Source organism: Pleurodeles waltl, chromosome 10 (genome assembly GCF_031143425.1).
Source record: "Pleurodeles waltl isolate 20211129_DDA chromosome 10, aPleWal1.hap1.20221129, whole genome shotgun sequence".
NCBI lineage: Eukaryota > Metazoa > Chordata > Amphibia > Caudata > Salamandridae > Pleurodeles > Pleurodeles waltl.
Genome location: NC_090449.1, coordinates 1,017,411,618 through 1,017,434,580, shown reverse-complemented (window position 1 = coordinate 1,017,434,580; position 22,963 = coordinate 1,017,411,618). Strand labels below are relative to the sequence as shown.

The 22,963-nt window shown below is 47.3% G+C and overlaps 1 protein-coding gene across 3 annotated transcripts in view; it reads left to right on the top strand.

Moving 5' to 3' along the window:
- Positions 1–22,963, top strand: part of ATP2C1 (ATPase secretory pathway Ca2+ transporting 1) — a 472,867-nt gene that overhangs the window by 301,197 nt on the left and 148,707 nt on the right. For all 3 annotated transcript variants that reach the window (XM_069211924.1, XM_069211925.1, XM_069211926.1), the window contains 3 exons: positions 265–360; positions 455–544; positions 22,345–22,449. In XM_069211924.1, the coding sequence (XP_069068025.1) occupies positions 265–360; positions 455–544; positions 22,345–22,449 (291 nt within the window). The remainder of the gene's footprint in view (positions 1–264; positions 361–454; positions 545–22,344; positions 22,450–22,963) is intronic.

Genomic DNA, 22,963 nt, shown 5'->3' with positions numbered 1-22,963 from the left:
TATCAAATGTTAGGGTAAAAGGTTGCTGTGCTTTTGGGATCACAGTATGTGGGAATCATGTGAACTTGCTGGCTCCACCAATATACATTTCAAATTACCTGTATGCAAATGTAGATACAAGGATTCTTGAATGTCTGTTAGCACTATAATTACTTGCTGAGGAACGTTTGGGGGTATTCCACTTTCTGAACTTGATAACTGCTCACAATTTCTCCTACAGCTTGCACTTTAGACACATAATCATTATCTCATTTGCCTTTTTAGGTCACTGGGGTTGGTTACAATGGAAGTGGAGAGGTGATCCATGAAGGCGAAGTTATTCATGGCTTCAGCATAAAATCCTTCACTAACATTATTGAGGTATTTTATAATTGTTGAAGCACTTACCGTTGAGTGACTGTTATGTATGTTCTTTTCAAGTGTAGCCTTTTTACAATATGAGTTTTTCCATCAGGCAGGATGTGTATGCAATGATGCTGAAATAAGGAGCGGTACGTTGATGGGAAAACCGACAGAAGGAGCCTTGATTGCCCTTGCTATGAAGGCAAGTCTTATTTTTGCTTTGATTTTCTTTATTTTTTATTTTATAGTCAGTGTTGGGAATGTGGCGTTTGTTATCCAAAAAGAGCATAGTACTTAACAAGATCGGTGTACCTTCATTTTATAGTTTTGCATAACAATTTGGAATGTCTGAATCTCAGTAATTAATTTGTGCTGACCTTGAATAGCCATATTTCAAGTGCCTACCACATTAAAGAGCTTCTGAAAGTGCTGAGATACCATGATCTTCAATTTAGTTAGACTTCACAGGACCTTCAAAGGAATGAGAATAAACATCCAATTTTTCTGACATTCATAGTAATCCTTTTTATTTTTGAGTTGAGACAGCAATTCTCCCTTTTAGCACGTAGCCAAAGCTCATGGAGAGCACCAACCTCTATATGTATACTTCATCTAGCCGGAATCACCCACTTTAAGTTTAGTACTTGAACAGCAAAGAAACCTTATTCGATTGCATTTTTTTTTAGTCCATTCAAATTGATTTATACTCCATAGCAAGGTTCTATTTAAATTAACTTATCTGAGAGACTTCTTGCCGCAGATTTATTTTCTTAGAATTATCCCCAGGCATCAGACTGGATTCGGAAACTTTGTGAGCAGTACCCCTGCACGCTAGTAGGTGGCGTCATTCGCTTCCGGGTGGCATCGTCAGAGTCCGCACAAGAAGTGATGTTCATGGTGCCTATATAGGCGCCACGCAGGAGCCCTGACATCAGTCCTGTTCTTTCTGTGCCAGCCAGCTCAGATCCAGAGAAGAGCTACCCCTAGTACATTTTTTACTAACTTTTTTTGATGCCTTGAGGGTTTTTCTCCTGTGCGGCAGGAATGCCATCCAGGAAGGCCGGCTTCAAGCCTCGTGGCGCCAGTCATTGACTGATGCCAGTAACGGGCCCTCAACTTGTATGCCTTTGGTTCCTTTAGTGCGACCAAGGCCTTAAGAATAGCTCTGACTGCCGCGCCATGAACCAAAAGGCCTTGAGGGAGTGATCCCTCAAGCTTCTTGGACTCTGCATGGGACGCCACGGAGATGGAGGTCCGGTCAAGAGGAAGGTCCTGGGAGTGCTCACGGAGTTCAAGATCGTTGTTGCAGTCGAATAAGTCCCGCAATAAGAAGTTGAATAGGTCTTTAACCTCTCCTTGCGTCCACAATGGAGGCCTGGCTCCGCTGTAGAGGCTGTGCCTGTGCTGTGTCCACATCTCTCCAATTTTCCAGGAGCCAGGGCAATTTCCGCCTAACTTAAAGACTTCTATGAGGCCATGATCCTCATTTTTCTGCAGCCTGATCCCTGTGGCACGTCATCGGGTCCCTTAGGGGTTTGCAGGGTGCTTTTCTGTTTTTTCCGCAGGTGGCACCAGCCCCAACTCTAGTAGGGCCTCAAGAATTCATTCCTGGATCTGGACCGATAGCAGATCATGCCACCTCGACTTCCCCCTGCACCTGTCCCTATGCCGATGCTCCAGACGCTGCCCTCATTGTGATCCCCGACTCCAACACAGAGCTGGAGGAGCGTCGTCAGATGCTGAATCCGGCGACAACTGGAGCCATGCATTCCAGGCCGGAGCCCGAGTCCTATTCCTGTGTCCTGGTGCTTGGGGAAGGATGGGAGGGGTCACTGCACCCCAATGAATACCATCCTTATGACAACTTGGACGGGTGTGAGGATCTGGGTGAGTCCAGTGGACTGGATACTTCTCCAGATACTGGTATGCTTTATCCCCCTACCATGGCTACAGAGGAGGGAACGTCATTTTGTATGGTGGTGTGCCAGGGGGCAGTGTTTCCTGACCTCATTTTGCCCTCAGTGGGGTTCAAGACGAACGTCTCGACAGAAGTGCATCAGCCAAGAGTGTCCCCATCAGAACCGCTGAACAGGACTATTGCCTGCTACCCCACAACGGGGGACCCAAGGTTCTTCACATGACACCCCCTATGGAGATCTTGGTAGTCCAAGCTTTCACTTCCTATGTAAATCCTGACACATTCCCAACTGCACCACCGACTCTGGAATCCAAGAGGCTGGAAACTTTGGGAAAGGTGATTGCTGCAGTCTATAAACATTGCATGCCTTTTTGGTCTCTACGTCCACGCGCTGTGGGATATAGTTGCTCAGCTGCTGCCAACGGTCCAGGAGGAGGCCTGGGCCATGCTCTCCTAGGCTGTTTACGATGGAAGAGATGCAACAAAGTTCACCATCCGTTGTGGACTGGACACCACCGACTTACTAGGCAGAGCGATTTCATCGACAGTGGCCTTACAGTGCCATGCCTGGTTGAGAACATCTGGCTTTTCTGGTGATGTCCAAGTTTCGCTCTTGAACATGCCCTTTGATGGAAGCTGTATTTTTGGAGACAAGGCTGATTTAACGCTGGAGTGCTTTCAGAACAGCAGGGCTACGGCCTTTCTGTGTCCTTACCTGCCCAACCACTGTGGTGGACATGCTTCCTGGCATTTGGGTGGTTGTGGATGCGGTGCCTACAGACCCTATGGGTCGAGCAGCCAAAGATCGGGGCCAGTCCACCACTACCTCGGCAGCCACAACCTCCAAACCTCTGTAATCTGCCCTCATAACATCATGGGCATCCAGTAAGTGGCAGGGTTCGCAATCAACTGCTTCACTGGCAGTCCATAACATCAGACAGGTGGGTTTTGCAGATTGTCCGAAGGGGCTACTCCATCCCCTTTGTAACTTCGCCTTGCCACCCTCAAACAAAAGGTTGAAATATCATATTTCCCTTCTTCGCCAGAAAGTGACAGCTCTTTTGGCCAGGGGTGCCATAGAGGGGCTGCTGACGCCAGAGGATGGTAGTGGTTGTTATTTCCATTACTTTCTGGCACCCAGAAATGGCAGAGGCCTTCATCCTGTCCTCGACCTGCGCCTTCTCAATTTCTTCCTCAAGAAGAAGTTCAAAATGTTCACACTCGCTCACGTCCTGTCTGCCCTGGACCCCTATACACTGAGTGGTATCGTTGGACTTGCAAGATGCATATTTTCACATCCCTATCCTGCCTGCCCACAGGCATTACTTGTGGCTCACAGTGAGCCACAAGCACTTTCAGTTGACTGTGCTATTCTTTGGCCTTACAAGTGCCCCTCTGATGTTCACTAAGGTGATGATGGTGGTTGCAGCTCATCTACAGAGATCAGGGGTGTCAGCCTTCCCCTAGCTCGACTGGTTGTTGAAGGCAGGTTTGCCCCCAGGATGGTGTCTCCCATCGCCAGACTATGGCGAACCTTCTGCATTTACTGGGGTTCACTATCGACATCCACTCCTGCATTCAGTGAGGTTAACTATCAAGTCACACCTGACTCCCTCTCATATGCTCCCTTTCATCTGAGCTGTTCTGGAAACAATGCAATTTCTGGCTTATCCTCCTGAGCGTTGAGTCCAGGATATTCAAGCTATGATACCAATGTTTCAACCTCTGTCCTGGATTTCAGTTATACTGACTCTGAGGCTGCTGGGCCTCATGGCCTCCTGCATCCTGCTGGTAACACAAGCCAGATGGCATATGCAAACTCTGCAGTTGGACCTGGAGTTCCAGTGGGCGCAGCATCAGAGAAATCTCTCTGACATGATCCAAATCTCGGAGGGAACTGAAAAGAAAAGTAGTGGTGGCTAACAAACTGCAATTGGGTAGGAGACCGATCACTCTCCCTTCCCCAACCAGATCTCACAGTAGTGACAGATGCACCACTCCTGGGATGGGGTGGGCATCTGGGAGAGGTGGAGATCAGAGGACTCTGGTCTCCAGCGGAATCCGGACTCCACATGAACATGCTGGCATTTGAAGGCCTTCTTAACCTCCATCAAGGGGAGGCTGGTTCAGGTGTTCAGCATTGCCATGTGTACTGCAACAAACAGGGTGGGGTAGGATCCTGGATCCTCTGTCAAGAAGCCCTGCATCTCTAGACATGGCTGTAACAGTAGGGCATATTCCTGGTGGTTCAGCATCTGGCAGGATCCCTGAACTCCAGAGCGAATGAACTCTGCCAACAATGCCTAGCAGATCACAAATGGTGGCTCCATCTGGAGATGGCGTAAGTTCTCAAGAAGATCAGGAACGACCGCGCCCAGAGTCGGGTATCCCAAGCATTTGAACATTTGTCTGTCCTTCGATCAGGCTGCCTCTTTGGGAGGATCTTCTGTCCCTGCAGCAGGGAAGGATCCTCCACCCAAACCTGTCAACTCTTAGCCTTCTTGCGTGGAGATTGAGTGGCAACAGTTGAAAGCTTTCATCCTTCCTCCCGAAGTCTGTAATGTTATTCTGGCAGCCAGGCGTCTCTCCACCAATTCAGTATACACCTGCCAATGGAAGAAATTTGTATTATATTGTACAGAAAACTTCATTGACCCACTTTCTGCCTTCCTTTCTGATGATCTACTTTTTATTCTTACCTTTGTCCAGCAGATCTCTGCTTTAGGCACTCAGAAGGGTTAACTTTCTGCTCAGTCTGCTTTCTTGTGACTGCCTGACCAACCCTGTAGGAAGTTGGCTCTGTATGCACTATTTCAAAGTAAGGAATAGTATGCACAGAGTCCAAGGGTTCCCCTTAGAGGTAAGATAGTGGCAAAAAGAGATAATACTAATGCTCTATTTTGTGGTAGTGTGGTCGAGCAGTAGGCTTATCCAAGGAGTAGTGTTAAGCATTTGTTGTACATACACATAGACAATAAATGAGGTACACACACTCAGAGACAAATCCAGCCAATAGGTTTTTATATAGAAAAATATCTTTTCTTAGTTTATTTTAAGAACCACAGGTTCAAATTCTACATGTAATATCTCATTCGAAAGGTATTGCAGGTAAGTACTTTAGGAACTTCAAATCATCAAAATTGCATGTATACTTTTCAAGTTATTGACAAATAGCTGTTTTAAAAGTGGACACTTAGTGCAATTTTCACAGTTCCTGGGGGAGGTAAGTTTTTGTTAGTTTTACCAGGTAAGTAAGACACTTACAGGGTTCAGTTCTTGGTCCAAGGTAGCCCACCGTTGGGGGTTCAGAGCAACCCCAAAGTCACCACACCAGCAGCTCAGGGCCGGTCAGGTGCAGAGTTCAAAGTGGTGCCCAAAACACATAGGCTAGAATGGAGAGAAGGGGGTGCCCCGGTTCCGGTCTGCTTGCAGGTAAGTACCCGCGTCTTCGGAGGGCAGACCAGGGGGGTTTTGTAGGGCACCGGGGGGACACAAGTCCACACAGAAATTTCACCCTCAGCAGCGCGGGGGCGGCCGGGTGCAGTGTAGGAACAGGCGTCGGGTTCGCAATGTTAGTCTATGAGAGATCTCGGGATCTCTTCAGCGCTGCAGGCAGGCAAGGGGGGGGATTCCTCAGGGAAACCTCCACTTGGGTAAGGGAGAGGGACTCCTGGGGGTCACTTCTCCAGTGAAAGTCCGGTCCTTCAGGTCCTGGGGGCTGCGGGTGCAGGGTCTCTCCCAGGCGTCGGGACTTTAGGTTCAAAGAGTCGCGGTCAGGGGAAGCCTCGGGATTCCCTCTGCAGGCGGCGCTGTGGGGGCTCAGGGGGGACAGGTTTTGGTACTCACAGTATCAGAGTAGTCCTGGGGTCCCTCCTGAGGTGTTGGATCGCCACCAGCCGAGTCGGGGTCGCCGGGTGCAGTGTTGCAAGTCTCACGCTTCTTGCGGGGAGCTTGCAGGGTTCTTTAAAGCTGCTGGAAACAAAGTTGCAGCTTTTCTTGGAGCAGGTCCGCTGTCCTCAGGAGTTTCTTGTCTTTTCGAAGCAGGGGCAGTCCTCAGAGGATGTCGAGGTCGCTGGTCCCTTTGGAAGGCGTCGCTGGAGCAGGATCTTTGGAAGGCAGGAGACAGGCCGGTGAGTTTCTGGAGCCAAGGCAGTTGTCGTCTTCTGGTCTTCCGCTGCAGGGGTTTTCAGCTAGGCAGTCCTTCTTCTTGTAGTTGCAGGAATCTAATTTTCTAGGGTTCAGGGTAGCCCTTAAATACTAAATTTAAGGGCGTGTTTAGGTCTGGGGGGTTAGTAGCCAATGGCTACTAGCCCTGAGGGTGGGTACACCCTCTTTGTGCCTCCTCCCAAGGGGAGGGGGTCACAATCCTAACCCTATTGGGGGAATCCTCCATCTGCAAGATGGAGGATTTCTAAAAGTTAGAGTCACTTCAGCTCAGGACACCTTAGGGGCTGTCCTGACTGGCCAGTGACTCCTCCTTGTTTTTCTCATTATCTTCTCCGGCCTTGCCGCCAAAAGTGGGGCCTGGCCGGAGGGGGCGGGCAACTCCACTAGCTGGAGTGTCCTGCTAGGTTGGCACAAAGGAGGTGAGCCTTTGAGGCTCACCGCCAGGTGTGACAATTCCTGCCTGGGGGAGGTGTTAGCATCTCCACCCAGTGCAGGCTTTGTTACTGGCCTCAGAGTGACAAAGGCACTCTGCCCATGGGGCCAGCAACATGTCTCGGTTTGTGGCAGGCTGCTAAAACTAGTCAGCCTACACAGATAGTCGGTTAAGTTTCAGGGGGCACCTCTAAGGTGCCCTCTGGGGTGTATTTTACAATAAAATGTACACTGGCATCAGTGTGCATTTATTGTGCTGAGAAGTTTGATACCAAACTTCCCAGTTTTCAGTGTAGCCATTATGGTGCTGTGGAGTTAGTGTTTGACAGACTCCCAGACCATATACTCTTATGGCTACCCTGCTCTTACAATGTCTAAGGTTTTGTTTAGACACTGTAGGGGTACCATGCTCATGCACTGGTACCCTCACCTATGGTATAGTGCACCCTGCCTTAGGGCTGTAAGGCCTGCTAGAGGGGTGTCTTACCTATACTGCATAGGCAGTGAGAGGCTGGCATGGCACCCTGAGGGGAGTGCCATGTCGACTTACTCGTTTTGTCCTCACTAGCACACACAAGCTGGCAAGCAGTGTGTCTGTGCTGAGTGAGAGGTCTCCAGGGTGGCATAAGACATGCTGCAGCCCTTAGAGACCTTCCTTGGCATCAGGGCCCTTGGTACTAGAAGTACCAGTTACAAGGGACTTATCTGGATGCCAGGGTCTGCCAATTGTGGATACAAAAGTACAGGTTAGGGAAAGAACACTGGTGCTGGGGCCTGGTTAGCAGGCCTCAGCACACTTTCAATTGTAAACATAGCATCAGCAAAGGCAAAAAGTCAGGGGGCAACCATGCCAAGGAGGCATTTCCTTACAAACCCTCTTTATTAACCTCCCCTATTGTAATTAGATTTCTAAAACGTTTTGAACATATTTTCCTTCTTCGCCTTTTTCCTTCTCTTCTTTTATTGTGACTCAGTGGGACTTTAATTTGGTCTTCACGCTATTGATGTGTGCTCCTTTTGAACCTCTTCGCAATTGTCCCCTCCGGCTGCTCACAATTGAAACAGCATGTTCGATGGCATCTGTCGCATCTGCAGCTGCAAGCTTTATCCTCCAAGCGTCCATTTTTGTCAGTTCATCTGGACAAACTGCTGCTTCACACTAGAGCCTCTCTTGCCGAAAGTGGTAACACCTTTTTTGTGGGCCAATCTGTCAGCTTGCCCACTCTCTACGCTCCGCCTTATCCCTCTAAAGAAAAGCAGCAACTCTACTGTCTGGACCCAAAAAGAGCATTACCATTCTACCTTGACCGCACCTGAGAGTTCTGGGTGGATGACAAACCCTTTGTGGGGTATGTTGGTGCGAAGAAAGGTCGGACACTGCAGAAGCGGACCATCTCTAGATGGTTGTTCTCTGCATCAAAATCTGCTAGGCATTGGGCAAGAAGCAATCCGAGGGCTTGTGCGCTCATTCCACCAGAGCCAAACCTGGGACCACTGCGTAAGCATATGGAGTCCCAGTCCTGGACATCTGCCAGGCAGCGTTGTGGGCTTTTGTGCACACAGTTACAAAACATTATTGCCAGGGCAGTCAAGTCCGCAGGGATGGTCGTTTTTCCCGTTCGATCCTACAGGATGTCCTGGTTTAATTTTGTCCACAGTCCCACCACTGGGGATGGTATTGCTTGGATATCCATTCAAAGGTAACAAATTAGCGCCTAGAAGTCTCTACCAGATGAACAAGTTACTTACCTTCAGTAGCACCTTATCTGGTAGAGACAGTATATAGCAGCAGATTCCTTACCGACCAACCCATCCTCTCCATTCTCCGGGCAGATTTCTAGGGTTAGGGATGATCCCTTTCAGGGTCCTAGATTGGACACGCCAGTGCACTTCATGGCTCTGTGCTCCTGACGTGGAAAGTTGTGAAAAGTAACTTCAGGTGAAGCAGACATCACTTCCGGCGCCAACACAGCCACGATCCACAGCTGCGGGAAATTCAAAGGTAAGGAATCTGCAGCTAGACTTTGTCTCTACCAGATAAGGAGCTAGTGAAGTGAAGGACTTGTTTATGAGGCTGCTAACGTAAATTTTATACCACAGAAATCCTGCCCCTATGAAGGACCATCACAAAATAAGTTTAGAGCAATCGGCCATATATTGCACACTTTTTTGAGAGGTGATGGATCACCTGGTACCTGGATCTGTTTCTTTTGTCAGTGATAATTTCTTTATGGATTTAGGACCTAATTTAGAGTTTGACAGAGTGGTTACTCCATCACAAACATGACTGATAACCCGTCTGCTGCATTTTCAAGTACCATAGGCTATCATGGAATTTTAATACGGTGGACAGGATATCCGTCACGTTTATGACAGAGTAACGTCCTCTTCCAAACTCAGAGTCAAGCTCTTAGTCATTTACAGGGACACGTCTTAGCCCTCTTTTATTATCTTGTACCATTTTATAAGAGGAGAGTATTCATTAATGTTTTATAAAAAGATGAGAGTTAAATACAAATCTTACATTTTAACATTCAACAAAGGAAAACAAAAATATATTAATTTAGGGTTTTTTGGTCCACTTCTGAAGTGCTGTAATCATTTATATATAATGGGACATCTAATTATATGTAAAGAAGATTATATGCGATGAAGCCAAGTAATTTGGGGTTTACAAAAATGGCAAGTGTTTACTTCAGTGATGTAAAATAAATGATAAAGATCAAATGACGCAGTATCTCAATTCAGTAAGCATTCTGAACTGCTTTTCCAGTATCCTTAAATGAAGGCACACAGACACAACACCATACTGTTATTCATAGATAAGCTCCACAGTTTACATAGCACTTTTGTTGCTTTGTTCTAAATGTCCAGGCTGGCATCTTCAATGTAGACTCCGCAGTGATGAATCAAGTATCCCTTCTCGTCATCTTCTTCTGGACCAGTGTGTTTTCGTCAGAGTTGCATTTCAGCTTACTGGTTTGACATGAGTGGTTACCTTAGCAACGCTTATTAACATTAGATGTGGTTCCTACTAAAGGGACATTGAGCGTGTTCAGTTGCCTGGTGACCTGTGATTACATCTGCAGAGAGCTACAGTGCATATTTCCATCATATATCATATTACACCTTTGTAATTTTCTGCATAAGCCATAACAATTGTATACTAAAGTTACCATTGTTAATGCAAGAATTAAAAACAAACACCAGTCGTTTAAAAAATATCCACAGTTTATGGGCTGTAATATATACCGTACATCACAGCCATCTAAAAATAGTAAGAAATAAGTATATGTTCGATGGCATGTGTGGCTGCAAGTACACATGCTCTGCATACTCCTGCCATCTAGTGTTGGATTCAGAGTGTTGTAAGTTGTTTTTCTTCAAAGAAGCATTTTCGAGTCACAGGATCGAGTGCCTCCTCGTTCTCGGTGATACTGCGCATGGGCATCGACTCCTTTATTAGATTGTTTTCTCTCCGCTATCCAGTTCGGACGCATGTTTCTTTGCTCCGTCTTTCAACTCGCTCCAGTTCGAAATCTTTTCTTCCATCTTCTCTCTATGAACAGCATTGTTTCTCAATCGTGTATTTCCATCTTCGTTTCCACTTGTCAGTCTGGGCACTGACCGCGTGCCCTCTGGGGCGACCTTGTCCATTTCGGGCCTACCTCACCATGCCGCACCGAAGAATATGCTGAGCTGGTGAGACGGACACCGTTTCATTTCTGTCCTCTGTGCCACTCGAAATTCCCCCATACAACCAAAACTTGGTGTGTCATTTGTGCCTCTCCCCCAATCACTAGGAAGCTACCTACAACACCTGCAAATCCTTCTGGTCGAAGAAGACCCTTCGGGACCATTGAGCTCGTTGGTTGGAGATGGTGCACAAGACTTTGAGCAACACTCTGGACATCTTTGGGGAGGAGCAAGCCCAGGAGGAGGCCTTTTTGATCCAGGACTCCGATATCCAGTCAGATATCGAAAGCCGTGAGGTGACATCAGCACAACCCATGAGTACCGTGGCCCCTCCTGCCCACTCTAAGACTGCTAAATAGACCATTACAGAGGTTGCCGGACCGCCACTGCCACCTGGCCATGACTGGCTCAGAAAAACTGCTTTGACTGCCTTGCTGAAAAATAGCCAAGACCACAACCCCGTCTTCAGCATCGACCTCTTCAGTCCGAGTCATCTCGATCCCGACTTCAGCACCGAGTGCTTCGACTTCGGGCCGAGCAACTTCCACCTCTGCTTCGGTGCTGACAAAAGGACACTGACCGAAACCATTGGTGCCGAAAACAAGGCAGCCAACACCTTAGGCTCAATGAGTGATGGTGCAGCTGAAGACCACCTGGAGTCCTATTTTGGAGACTATGTACCCTCAACAGCGCCGCCTTTATATCCAGGAGGGTACATGGTGCTCCTAGAGTAGACAAAAAGTATAAACCTACTCTGTCTGATCCATTGTATATCAGATCCCAGGTCCTGACAGACTCCATAGTGGCTGCACTGCATGAAAACGGGCCAATAGTTAGGCCATGGAGGATTGCCTCCCCCAGACACGAGAGTAAAAAGCTGGATGCTGCCCACAAAATGGTTGGCTAGACACGCAGTCAATCATTGGTGCATAGCCAATTCACAGGCTTTGCTAGCAAGATACAAGCAGGTCCACCGGGATGAAATGGAGGAGCTCTAGTAAGGAGACACGCCTGGCTTTAATGCTCTGGCTTCAAATCAGAGGTCCAGGAAGCGGTGCTCAATATGCCCTTAGACAAGGAGCATCTTTTCAGCCCTCAAGTGGACTCCACCCTTGAGGTTGAAAAAAAGATACGGACATCTCAAATGCTATTGTCAGTCCCATCACAAAGAGGCACTTTATGTTGCCCCACATTTAGAGGTGATTACAAATCAACAGCCTCAGAGGCCTCTACCCCCAAGTCCAGGCAGCCTTCACCCTCACACTCTTGAGGTTTCTTCAGGGAAGCCTATAGTGGCAATACAAAATGAGGCAGAGGTGAGACCACCTTCACCCACAGCTCTACTTCCTCACCAAAACAGTGACTACTTACATCTCCCCACTCCACACCCGTCGGGGGACGAGTTCAAAACAGAATGGGTCACCATCACCTCTAGACAATGGGTCCTTTCCATTATCCAACATGGTTACTGTCTGGAGCTCAATACCACCACTCCAAAAATGCCCCCTAGCTCTCACTGGCTAACCCACAAACACCTCACCCTTCTCAAAAACGAGGTACAATCCCTTCTTCCCAAAGAGGCCATAAAGCCTGTTCCATTACAACACCAGGGAATAGGAGTATACTCCCTATGCTTCCTCATCCCAAAAAAGGATGTCTCTCTCAGTCCTAGTCTCGATCTCAGACCCTTAAACCACTACACACTTTCACATGGTTACTCTTCAAGACATTATCCCCCTCCTACAACAGGGCGACTGTAGGAGGCTGGACTGGCTTGTAGTGAGTACCAAGGGGTACTTACACCTTGCACCAGGCCCAGGTATCCCTTATTAGTGTAGAGGGGTGTCTAGCAGCTTAGGCTGATAGAAAATGGTAGCTTAGCAGAGCAGCTTAGGCTGAACTAGGAGACAAGTGAAGCTCCTACAGTACCACTAGTGTCACTTGCACAATATCATAAGAAAACACAATACACAGATATACTAAAAATAAAGGTACTTTATTTTTATGACAATATGCCAAAGTATCTCAGTGAGTACCCTCAGTATGAGGATACCAAATATACACAAGATATATGTACACAATACCAAAATATGCAGTAATAGCAATAGAAAACAGTGCAAACAATGTATAGTCACAATAGAATGCAATGGGGGCACATAGGGATAGGGCAACACAAACCATATACTCTAGAAGTGGAATGCGAACCACGAATGGACCCCAAACCTATGTGACCTTGTAGAGGGTTGCTGGGACTGTAAGGAAACAGTGAGGGTTAGAAAAATAGCCCACCCCAAGACCCTGAAAAGTGGGTGCAAAGTGCACCTAAGTTCCCCAAAGAGCACAGAAGTCGTGATAAAGGAATTCTGCCAGAAACAACAACACCAGCAATGCAACAACAATGGATTTCCTGACGAGAGTACCTGTGGAACAAGGGGACCAAGTCCAAGAGTCACAATCAAGTCGGGAGTGGGCAGATGCCCAGGAAATGCCAGCTGTGGGTGCAAAGAAGCTGCCACCTGATGGTAGAAGCTGTGGATTCTGCAAGAACGACAAAGGCTAGAAACTTCCCCTTTGGAGGATGGATGTCCCACGTCGTGAAGAGTCGTGCAGAGGTGTTTCCGTGCAGAAAGACCGCAAACAAGCCTTGCTAGCTGTAAGGGACGCGGTTAGGGTTTTTGGATGCTGCTGTGGCCCAGGAGGGACCAGGATGTCGCCAATTGCGTGAGGAGACAGAGGGGTTGTCCAGCAAGACAAGGAGCCCACTCAGAAGCAAGCAGCACCCGCAGAAGTGCCGGAACAGGCACTACGAAGTGGAGTGAACCGGAGCTCACCCGAAGTCACGAAAGAGGGTCCCACGACGCCGGAGGACAACTCAGGAGGTCGTGGACTGCAGGTTAGAGTGCCGGGGACCCAGGCTTGGCTGTGCACAAAGGAAATCCTGGAAAAGTGCACAGGAGCCGGAGTAGCTGCAAAACACGCAGTTCCCAGCAATGCAGTCTAGCGTGGGGAGGCAAGGACTTACCTCCACCAAACTTGGACTGAAGAGTCACTGGACTGTGGGAGTCACTTGGACAGAGTTGCTGAGTTCAAGGGACATCGCTCGTCGTGCTCAGAGGATACCCAGAGGACCGGTGAAGCAGTTCTTTGGTGCCTGCGGTTGCAGGGGGAAGATTCCGTCGACCCACGGGAGATTTCTTCGGAGCTTCTAGTGCAGAGAGGAGGCAGACTACCCCCACAGCATGCACCACCAGGAAAACAGTCGAGAAGGCGGCAGGATCAGCGTTACAAGGTCGCAGTAGTCGTCTTTGCTACTTTGTTGCAGTTTTGCAGGCTTCCAGTGCGGTCAGCAGTCGATTCCTTGGCAGAAGGTGAAGAGAGAGATGCAGAGGAACTCTGATAAGCTCTTGCATTCGTTATCTAAGGAATTCCCCAAAGCAGAGACCCTAAATAGCCAGAAAAGGAGGTTTGGCTACTTAGGAGAGAGGATAGGCTAGCAACACCTGAAGGAGCCTATCAGGAGGAGTCTCTGACGTCACCTGCTGGCCCTGGCCACTCAGAGCAGTCCAGTGTGCCAGCAGCACCTCTGTTTCCAAGATGGCAGAGGTCTGGAGCACACTGGAGGAGCTCTGGGCACCTCCCAGGGGAGGTGCAGGTCAGGGGAGTGGTCACTCCCCTTCCCTTTGTCCAGTTTCGCGCCAGAGCAGGGCTGAGGGATCCCTGAACCGGTGTAGGCTGGCTTATGCAGAGATGGGCACCATCTGTGCCCATCAAAGCATTTCCAGAGGCTGGGGGAGGCTACTCCTCCCCAGCCCTAACACCTTTTTCCAAAGGGAGAGGGTGTAACACCCTCTCTCTGAGGAAGTCCTTGGTTCTGCCTTCCTGGGCCAAGCCTGGCTGGACCCCAGGAGGGCAGAAACCTGTCTGAGGGGTTGGCAGCAGCAGCTGCAGTGAAACCTCGGGAAAGGTAGTTTGGCAGTACCCGTGTCTGAGCTATAGACTCGGGGGATCATGGAATTGTCTCCCCAATGCCAGAATGGCATTGGGGTGACAATTCCATGATCCTAGACATGTTACATGGCCATGTTCGGAGTTACCATTGTGACGCTATACATATGTCGTGACATATGTATAGTGCACGCGTGTAGTGGTGTCCCCGCACTCACAAAGTCCGGGGAATTTGCCCTGAACAATGTGGGAGCAACTTGGCTAGTGCCAGGGTGCCCACACACTAAGTAACTTAGCACCCAACCTTTACCAGGTAAAGGTTAGACATATAGGTGACTTATAAGTTACTTAAGTGCAGTGGTAAATGGCTGTGAAATAACGTGGACGTTATTTCACTCAGGCTGCAGTGGCAGGCCTGTGTAAGAATTGTCAGAGCTCCCTATGGGTGGCACAAGAAATGCTGCAGCCCATAGGGATCTCCTGGAACCCCAATACCCTGAGTACCTCAGTACCATATACTAGGGAATTATAAGGGTGTTCCAGTATGCCAATGTAAATTGGTGAAATTGGTCACTAGCCTGTTAGTGACAATTTGTACAGAGAGAGCATAACCACTGAGGTTCTGGTTAGCAGAGCCTCAGTGAGACAGTTAGGCATCACACAGGGAACACATACATATAGGCCACAAACTTATGAGCACTGGGGTCCTGGCTAGCAGGGTCCCAGTGACACATAACAAACATACTGAAAACATAGGGTTTTCACTATGAGCACTGGGCCCTGGCTAGCAGGATCCCAGTGAGACAGTCAAAACACCCTGACATACACTCACAAACAGGCCAAAAGTGGGGGTAACAAGGCTAGAAAGAGGCTACTTTCTCACAGCGACTTTGATGGCCATAGATCTAAAGGACACCTATTTCCATATCCCCATCCACCCTGCACATGGCAAATACCTAAGATTCGTAATTGCAGGCGAACACTACCAGTTCACGTTCCTCCCTTTCAGAGTCACCACAGCTCCCAGGGTCTTCACAGAGCACTTAGCAGTAGAGGCAGCACATCTCAGGAGGCACACCATACATGTTTTCCCTTACCTAGATGACTGGTTTATCAAAGCCAGCACATTAACACAATGCCAGCATCACTGTCTGATGACAGTGCACCTTTTGCACATGTTGGGATTCGCACTCAACTTTCTCAAAGCACACCTCCAACCTCTTTGAATGCAACCCTATCTAGGTGCTATTCTCAATGTGGAATTAGGAATAGCATATCTCAGTCTGGTTTGGGTTCAGAATTTTCTGTCTCTTCTTCCCCAGTTTCAAGAGAATTGTACATACACAGTCAGAACTGTTGTGCGCCTGTAAAGGATTATGGCCTCCTGTATTGCCAATGTTCCCCATGCCAGACTAATCATACGTCCTCTACAGCAGTGTCTGTCTCGTCAGTCACAGGGTCACCTGGAAGATCTAGTGTTGTTAGACTGCTATACTCACCGCTCTCTGCAATGGTGGAACACAACCAACCTGTTGAAAGGGCTGCTTTTCTGGACCCTGTGCCTCAGGTCATTCTGACCACAGATGCATCACAGACTGATTGGGGTGCTCACCTTCAAGACCTCACAGTAAAGGGCCTTTGGAATCTCATTCTCCAATCCCTACATTTCAATTACCTTGAGCTTCAAGCAGTATTTCTAGCCCTGAAAGCATTTCTTCATCACCTCTCTCACAAGGTTGTCTTTTTCCGCACGGACAACATGACAGCCATATATTATCTACAGAAACTAGAGTAGACACAGTCGTCCCAATTGTCACAACTCTCTCAGACAGTATGGAAGTGGGCTGTCCACCACCACATTCACCTGGTGGCCGAGTATCGCCCAGGAAGGGACAACGACTTTGCAGACCTGCTCAGCAGGATGCAGCAACAAGTCCACGAATGGGAACTTCATCCCTAGGTCCTTCAAAAATACTTCCTAAAGTGGAGTACTCCTCAGATAGACCTTTTCGCCCCAGCAAAAAAACGCAAAATGCCCAAGCTTCACCTCCAAGTACCCACACTCTCTATCCATGGATGAACTGGTCAGGGATATTTGCTTACGCTTTTCCACCTCTCCCTCTCGTTCCATTTCTGGTTCGGAGGATCAAGCAGACCTTTCTCACCATGATCCTTATAGGTCCCACTTATGCGTGTCAGCCATGGTTCACCACACTTCTGGACCTCTCAGTAGTTCCTCATGAGAAGCTCCCCATCAGGCCAGACCTTCTCACTCAAAATGAAGGACAGATCAGGCATCCAGACCCCACATCACTCAACATTGCGATATGGCTCCTGAAGTTATAGAGTTTGGTTACTTAGGATTGCTTGCAGAATGTGTGGACATTCTCAGGGAAGCTCGTAGACCCACAACCAGAGCATGTTATGCTGCAAATGGAAACATTTTGTTTGCTACTTCTAACCCAAACATATTAATCCCATTAAAGCTACTGTCCAATACATTGTTTGTTACTTGTCCCACTTACAGAAAACAACTTTAGCTTACACTTCCATTTGCTTACATCTTGCAGCTATAGCTGAATATCTACACAACAGACAACATACTTCCTTGTTCAGAATCCCAGTCATCAAAGCTTTAGTGGAAGGCCTTAAAAAGTTTATTCCACCCAGAGTGCCTCCTGTACCATCCTGGAGCCTCAAAATTGTGCTTACCAGGCTCATGGACCCTCCTTTTGAACCACTCCATTCATGCCTTCTTCAGTATTTTTCTTAGAAAGTCGCTATCACATCACTCAGATGTGTTAGTGAGCTCCAGGCCCTAACCTTGGAAGAACCTTTCTTCCAAATTCATAGAGACAATGTGGTCCTTCTTACAAACCGGAAGTCCCTTTCTAAAGTGTTTTCCTAATTTCATATTGTAGGAAGCTGGCTCTGTATATACTATATCAAAATGAAATATAGTGTGTGCAGAGTCCAGAGGTTCCCAAGAGGCTTAACAGAGGCAGGTAAGTACCTGTGACTTTGGAGGGCAAACTTGGGGGGTTTAGTGGACCACTGGGGAGGCCACAAGTAGGCACCAAACATACACCAGCTTAGAGGAGCACTGGGGCCGCCTGGTGCAGGGTGCAAGCAAGATGACGGGTCTCCAATGATTCTCTATGAGGGTCCCCGGGGGTAACTTGGAGGCTGCAGGCGAAGTCCAGGGGGTCGTCTCGGGCAAACCACCCGCTGGACAGGGAGGAGGGCTGCCAGTGGAAAGTTGCTGCTCCAGGTGTCGGTTTCTGTAAGGCCTAGGGAGTGTGGGAGCAGTGGCTTCTTAGGTGTCGGATATCTTCGTGCGGCGCTTTCGCGTGCAGGGCGTCCTCGGGATTCCCTCTGCAGGCGTCGTCGTGGAGGGGTGGAAAGGTCAACCCAGGGTGGGCATTTGCTTAGACTCCCCTGGGGATCCTCTCTAGCTGGTTGGGCCACCTCAACACTAGCCGTGGGCGTCGGGTGCAGAGTGGTTTAGGACTCATACATTCGGAGTGAGGTTGGAGTCCTTAGTTGTTGGTTTCTTCTTGGTCAGGGCCGCTGTCCACTGGAGTTCTTGGTCCCTTTTGGTGCAGGGCAGTCCTCTGGAGCTTGGCAGAGGTCGCTGGTCCTGCTGGATGCATAGCTGTTCTTATGCAGGTTCTTTGAAGCAGGAGACAGGCCGGTAGGGCTGGGGCCAAATCAGTTGTCGTCTTCCTTCTTCTCTACTGGGGGTTTCAGCTAAACAGTCCTTCTTCTTCTAGTTAGGTTGCCAGGAATCTGGTGAGCTGGGTTCAGGGAGGCCCTTAAATCTGAGATTTAGGGACGTTTTAGGGGTCAGAGGGCAGTAGCCAATGGCTACTGTCCCTGAGGGTGGCTACACCCTCCTTGTGCCCACTCTTTTTGGGGAGGGGTGCACAAACCTAATCCTATTGGTTCCCGTCCTCCAAACCAAGATGGAGGATTCTGGAGGGATGGGGGTCACCTCAGCTCTGGACACCTTAGGGGTGGTCCTGGCTGGGGTGGTCACTCCTCCCTGTTTTACCTAATTTTCCTGCCGGACTTGCCACCAAAAGTGGGGCTTTGTCGGGGGGAGGCAGGCAGCATCACTAGCTGGAGTGCCCTGGGGCACTGTAATCCGAGGCTTGAGCCTTTCAGGCTCACTGCCAGGTGTTACAGTTCCTGTATGGGAGAGGTGTGAAGCACCTCCACCCAGGACAGGCTTTGTTTCTGACCACAGAGTGCACAAAGGCTCTGACCCCATGTAGTCAGAAACTTGTCTGAAAGTGGCAGGCTGGCACAGACCGGTCAGTCCTACACTAGCAGTTTGGCTAAGATGCCCTCTGTGTGCATTTTTTAATAAATCCTGCACTGGAATCAGTGGGGGTTTATTGTGCTGAGAAGTTTGATATCAAACTTCCCAGTATTCAGTGAAGCCATTATGGAGCTGTGGAGTTCGTAATGGCAAACTCCCAGCCCATATACTCAATATGGCTACACTGCACTTACAATGTCTAAGAATGGACCTAGACACTGTAGGGTCATTGCTTATGCAGCTATGCCCTCACCTGTGGTATAGTGCACCCTGCCTTAGGGCTGAAAAGCCTGCTAGTGTCTTACCTATGCCACAGGCAGTGGTTTGTGGGTATGGCACCCTGAGAGGGGTGCCATTTCGACTTTGTCTTTTTCTTCCCACCATCACACACAAGCTGCAAGGCAGTGTACATGTGCTTGGTGAGGGGATCCCCTAGGGTGGCATAATACATGCTGCAGCCCTTGGGGACCTTCCCTGGCCACAGAGCCCTTGGTACCAAAGGTACCATTTACAAGGAACTTAACTGTGGGCCAGGGTTGTGCCAATTGTGAAAACAAAGGTACATATTTACAGACAAAACACTGGTGTTGGGGCCTGGTTAGAAGGATCCCAGCACACTTTCAATCAAACTTGGCATCAACACTAGGCAACAAGTGGGGGTGGGGGGTAGCCATGCCAGCAGTGGCACTTTTCTACACATATCAACCAATCAATTGAGCTACCAGTCTTCTTTACGCAGCACGACACAGTTGCAGAAAAAACCCTCCACACTATAGATGTTGCACATGCATTGATGTTTTACGTTGAAAGAACTAAAGAAATTAGGAAAACTAAACAGCTCTTTGTAGCTTTTTCATTACCTCACAAAGGCAATCCAATATCTAAAAACAGAATAGCTAGATGGATAGTAAAATGTATACAGACTTGTTATGCCAAAGCAAGGAGACAACTTCCTGTCATTCCCAGAGCGCACTCCACTAGGAAGAAAGGAGGAACTATGGCTTTCCTTTGAAACATACCCATAGCTGACATTTGTAAGGCAGCTACATGGTCTACACCACATATATTTACAAAACATTATTGTGTGTACGTACTTGCACACCAGCAAGCCAATGTAGGCTAAGCAGTTCTACAAACACGTTTCCACTCAATTGCAACTCGCAGAGGCTAGCCACCTCTTCAAGGAGGGACTGCTTTACAGTCAATGCAGAACATGTGTATCTACAGCCACACATGCCATTCACTGGAAATGCTACTTACCCAGTAAACATATGTTTGTGTCATGTAGTGCTGTAGATTTACCTGCACCCTCCCTCCTCCCCAGATGCCTGTGGACGTTTCAGTTACTTTTATACTTGTATATATGTAATTACATTTGCATGGACATCTCTTTCTCTATACTTCCTCTAAACTCCTTTTCTCACCCGCCTGCGGGCAAACAATCTAACAAAAGGTGTTGATGCACAGCTGCAGGATCACCGAGGAGTCACTCAATCAAGTGACTTGAAAATGCTTCTTCGAAGAAAAACAACTTGCAACATTCTGAACCCAGATGTTAGGAGTATGCAGAACATGTGTATCTGCAGCCACTCATGCCATCAAACATATATTGTTTACTATTTTTAGATGGGTGTGTTGTATATATATTACAGTTTGTTAACTGTGGATGTTTTTTAAACTATTGGTGTTTGTTTTTGATTGCATTAACAATGGTAACTTTAGTATACAATTGTTAGGGCTTATGCTGAACCCGTAAGGGACAGATGGGCGCATTCCGTGACCATCATGGTATGAATGCTGTGTTGGACATGCAGCTCTGCTAATGCTAATCTACCAAAAGGATTGCCATTCATACAATGTGTTGAGTCCTGACACTGTTCCGTAGTTATGGGGGCTAAGGCTAACCTCTTAGATCGGGCAGAAGCATAGGGTACACCCGCTATACTCTCAGTATAGACTTAGCGTTATTTAGGAATATCTAGAAATCATTTACAGTGGTTGGTTTGTTCATTGTCTTTACCATATTTGTAATGCTGATTACTTTGCTTTGTTTCATCTGCTTAATAATCACAGCTCATTCTCTCTATGCAAGACTACAATTGTTTCAATAAATGTTTTGAAGTCTTCTCGTATCTCTCTTGCGTTTTGCCTGGGCATGCACGAGTAATGCAACAAAACAGTGAGACCTGTTTCTACAAATTCCTTGGGAGACAGTGTGTCATGTTCAGGTTGCCGTAATCACCCTCCACTCCAGTAGGGTTAGGAGTTTAGGTGTCTCCTGATGATGTGGATGCACTTAGTCTCTCACATTCTGAAGTTCTGACGTCCTAATACGCAAGTCCAGTTATCTTAGTAGGAATTGTATAACATGGCCATCCACATTCTCAGTACAGTTTTTCCCAATCATTTATTGGGATACCTCTTTTTAAAGAGGATAGTCCCTGGCTCTCTAAAACATTTCACAAGTTTCAGGCTCCTGAAAAAAAATAATCAGTAACCATAAAACGGCCTACCAAATTATTGACCAATTGCTAACCTAAACCAACCCAGTAAAATCATGGAAAGAGAAGTTGCGAGAAAGAAATGGAAGTATCTTCTCCATGACCAGCATTCATGATCCACATTGCGTCGGAGCACACAGTCTGTCTCAGAGAAGCCTATTAATTTCCAAGAATAAAGACTAAAAACTGCCTTAGTATTGAACTTTCCACTGCCTTCTTGGAAGGGCTTGAAAACAGGCAGGAGTGTCTCTACATGTTTGATGTCCAGCTGTGCACAAACAAAATAACAATTGATTCTGTGGATGTACTGTCTTGCTGCATACACCAAAGGTCTACGCTCCATTCCATTCTTCTAAACCCGCACTAGCATGTGCAAATTCCCCTTGTGTGTATGACCATTGTACCCTTTTGCTTATGCCAGACTCCCTTTAGAAATCACTCAAGTTGAGACCCACAACCAAATGAATGCAGAACAACATAAAAGATGTAACATGTGTGCCCTCTCTGTATCTCCTTTATGCCCTCCAGCAGCAACTATAATGAGAAAAAAAGGAAGTGCCAACATAGTGATTCAATTGAGTCAATCTGATTGTGCTTGTTTTTACCATAACAGCATCCATTTGGCCCTGGTTCCTTTTTCAACATCTGCACCATGTTTCGGCTCTGGTCCGGGAACGAGAATAATAGGGGAAAAAATTAATAAAGAGCTGATTGATGAGGGAAATTTCATAGCAGGTGCTGAGGGTGTTTCATGTTTAGAACATTGTGGATAATATCACAACATGCATCACTGGAGTGCATTTAGGTTTTGACCCTCTTTAGCAGAGCTACTTGTATTTTCAAAATATGGTTGTAAAGCAAACCATTTGATATTTTAAACTTGTGGAAGATTTGCTACCCCTCCTTTTTCCCAAATCTACTCTGTAATGTGTCCAATTCTAACCATATTTTTGTGCTAAAGAGGAAAAGATTTAATCCATTATGGATCACAATGTAATTTGTTTAATTGTTTTTTATAGATGGGACTTGAATGCCTCCAACAAGACTACATCAGAAAAGCTGAGTATCCCTTCAGCTCGGATCAAAAATGGATGGCTGTCAAGTGTGTGCACAGAACACAACAGGTAGTCTTTTTTCAGCCCCATTATGAAGTTTACGAGATTATTGATTTCAATGTTAAATATTATAAATTGATGAAATGCTTCTGTACTGTGAAAAAGTTTAAATCTGCTTGTACAGTTTCAAATCAAATATGTTTTGGTGTGAGGTGATTCTATCCAGAAAGGGATTTTTTAAAAACTCTTCAAAATTTAAAACGCTTATGATGCAGGTTCATATCTTTTTTCATAGTGGTTTAACAAAAGCCCAGCGTGCATCTTTAGATGAGACTCAAACTAGGCAACATACACAGCCATAATAATTGTAATAATTGTGCCTGCACCCATTGAAATTATTTTGAAATTGTGATTTTCTTCAAAAATTACTGCAGATGTGCTATCAGCATAACACTGGTATTGCACTAAGTTTCTAGTATTAAGGTTAGAGACATAGGCAGGCAATCAATGCTTGCATAGGATACATCACAAAGAAAGAGTACATTTTCTCAGTCATTGGTTGCTCATTATGCATGGTGAACCC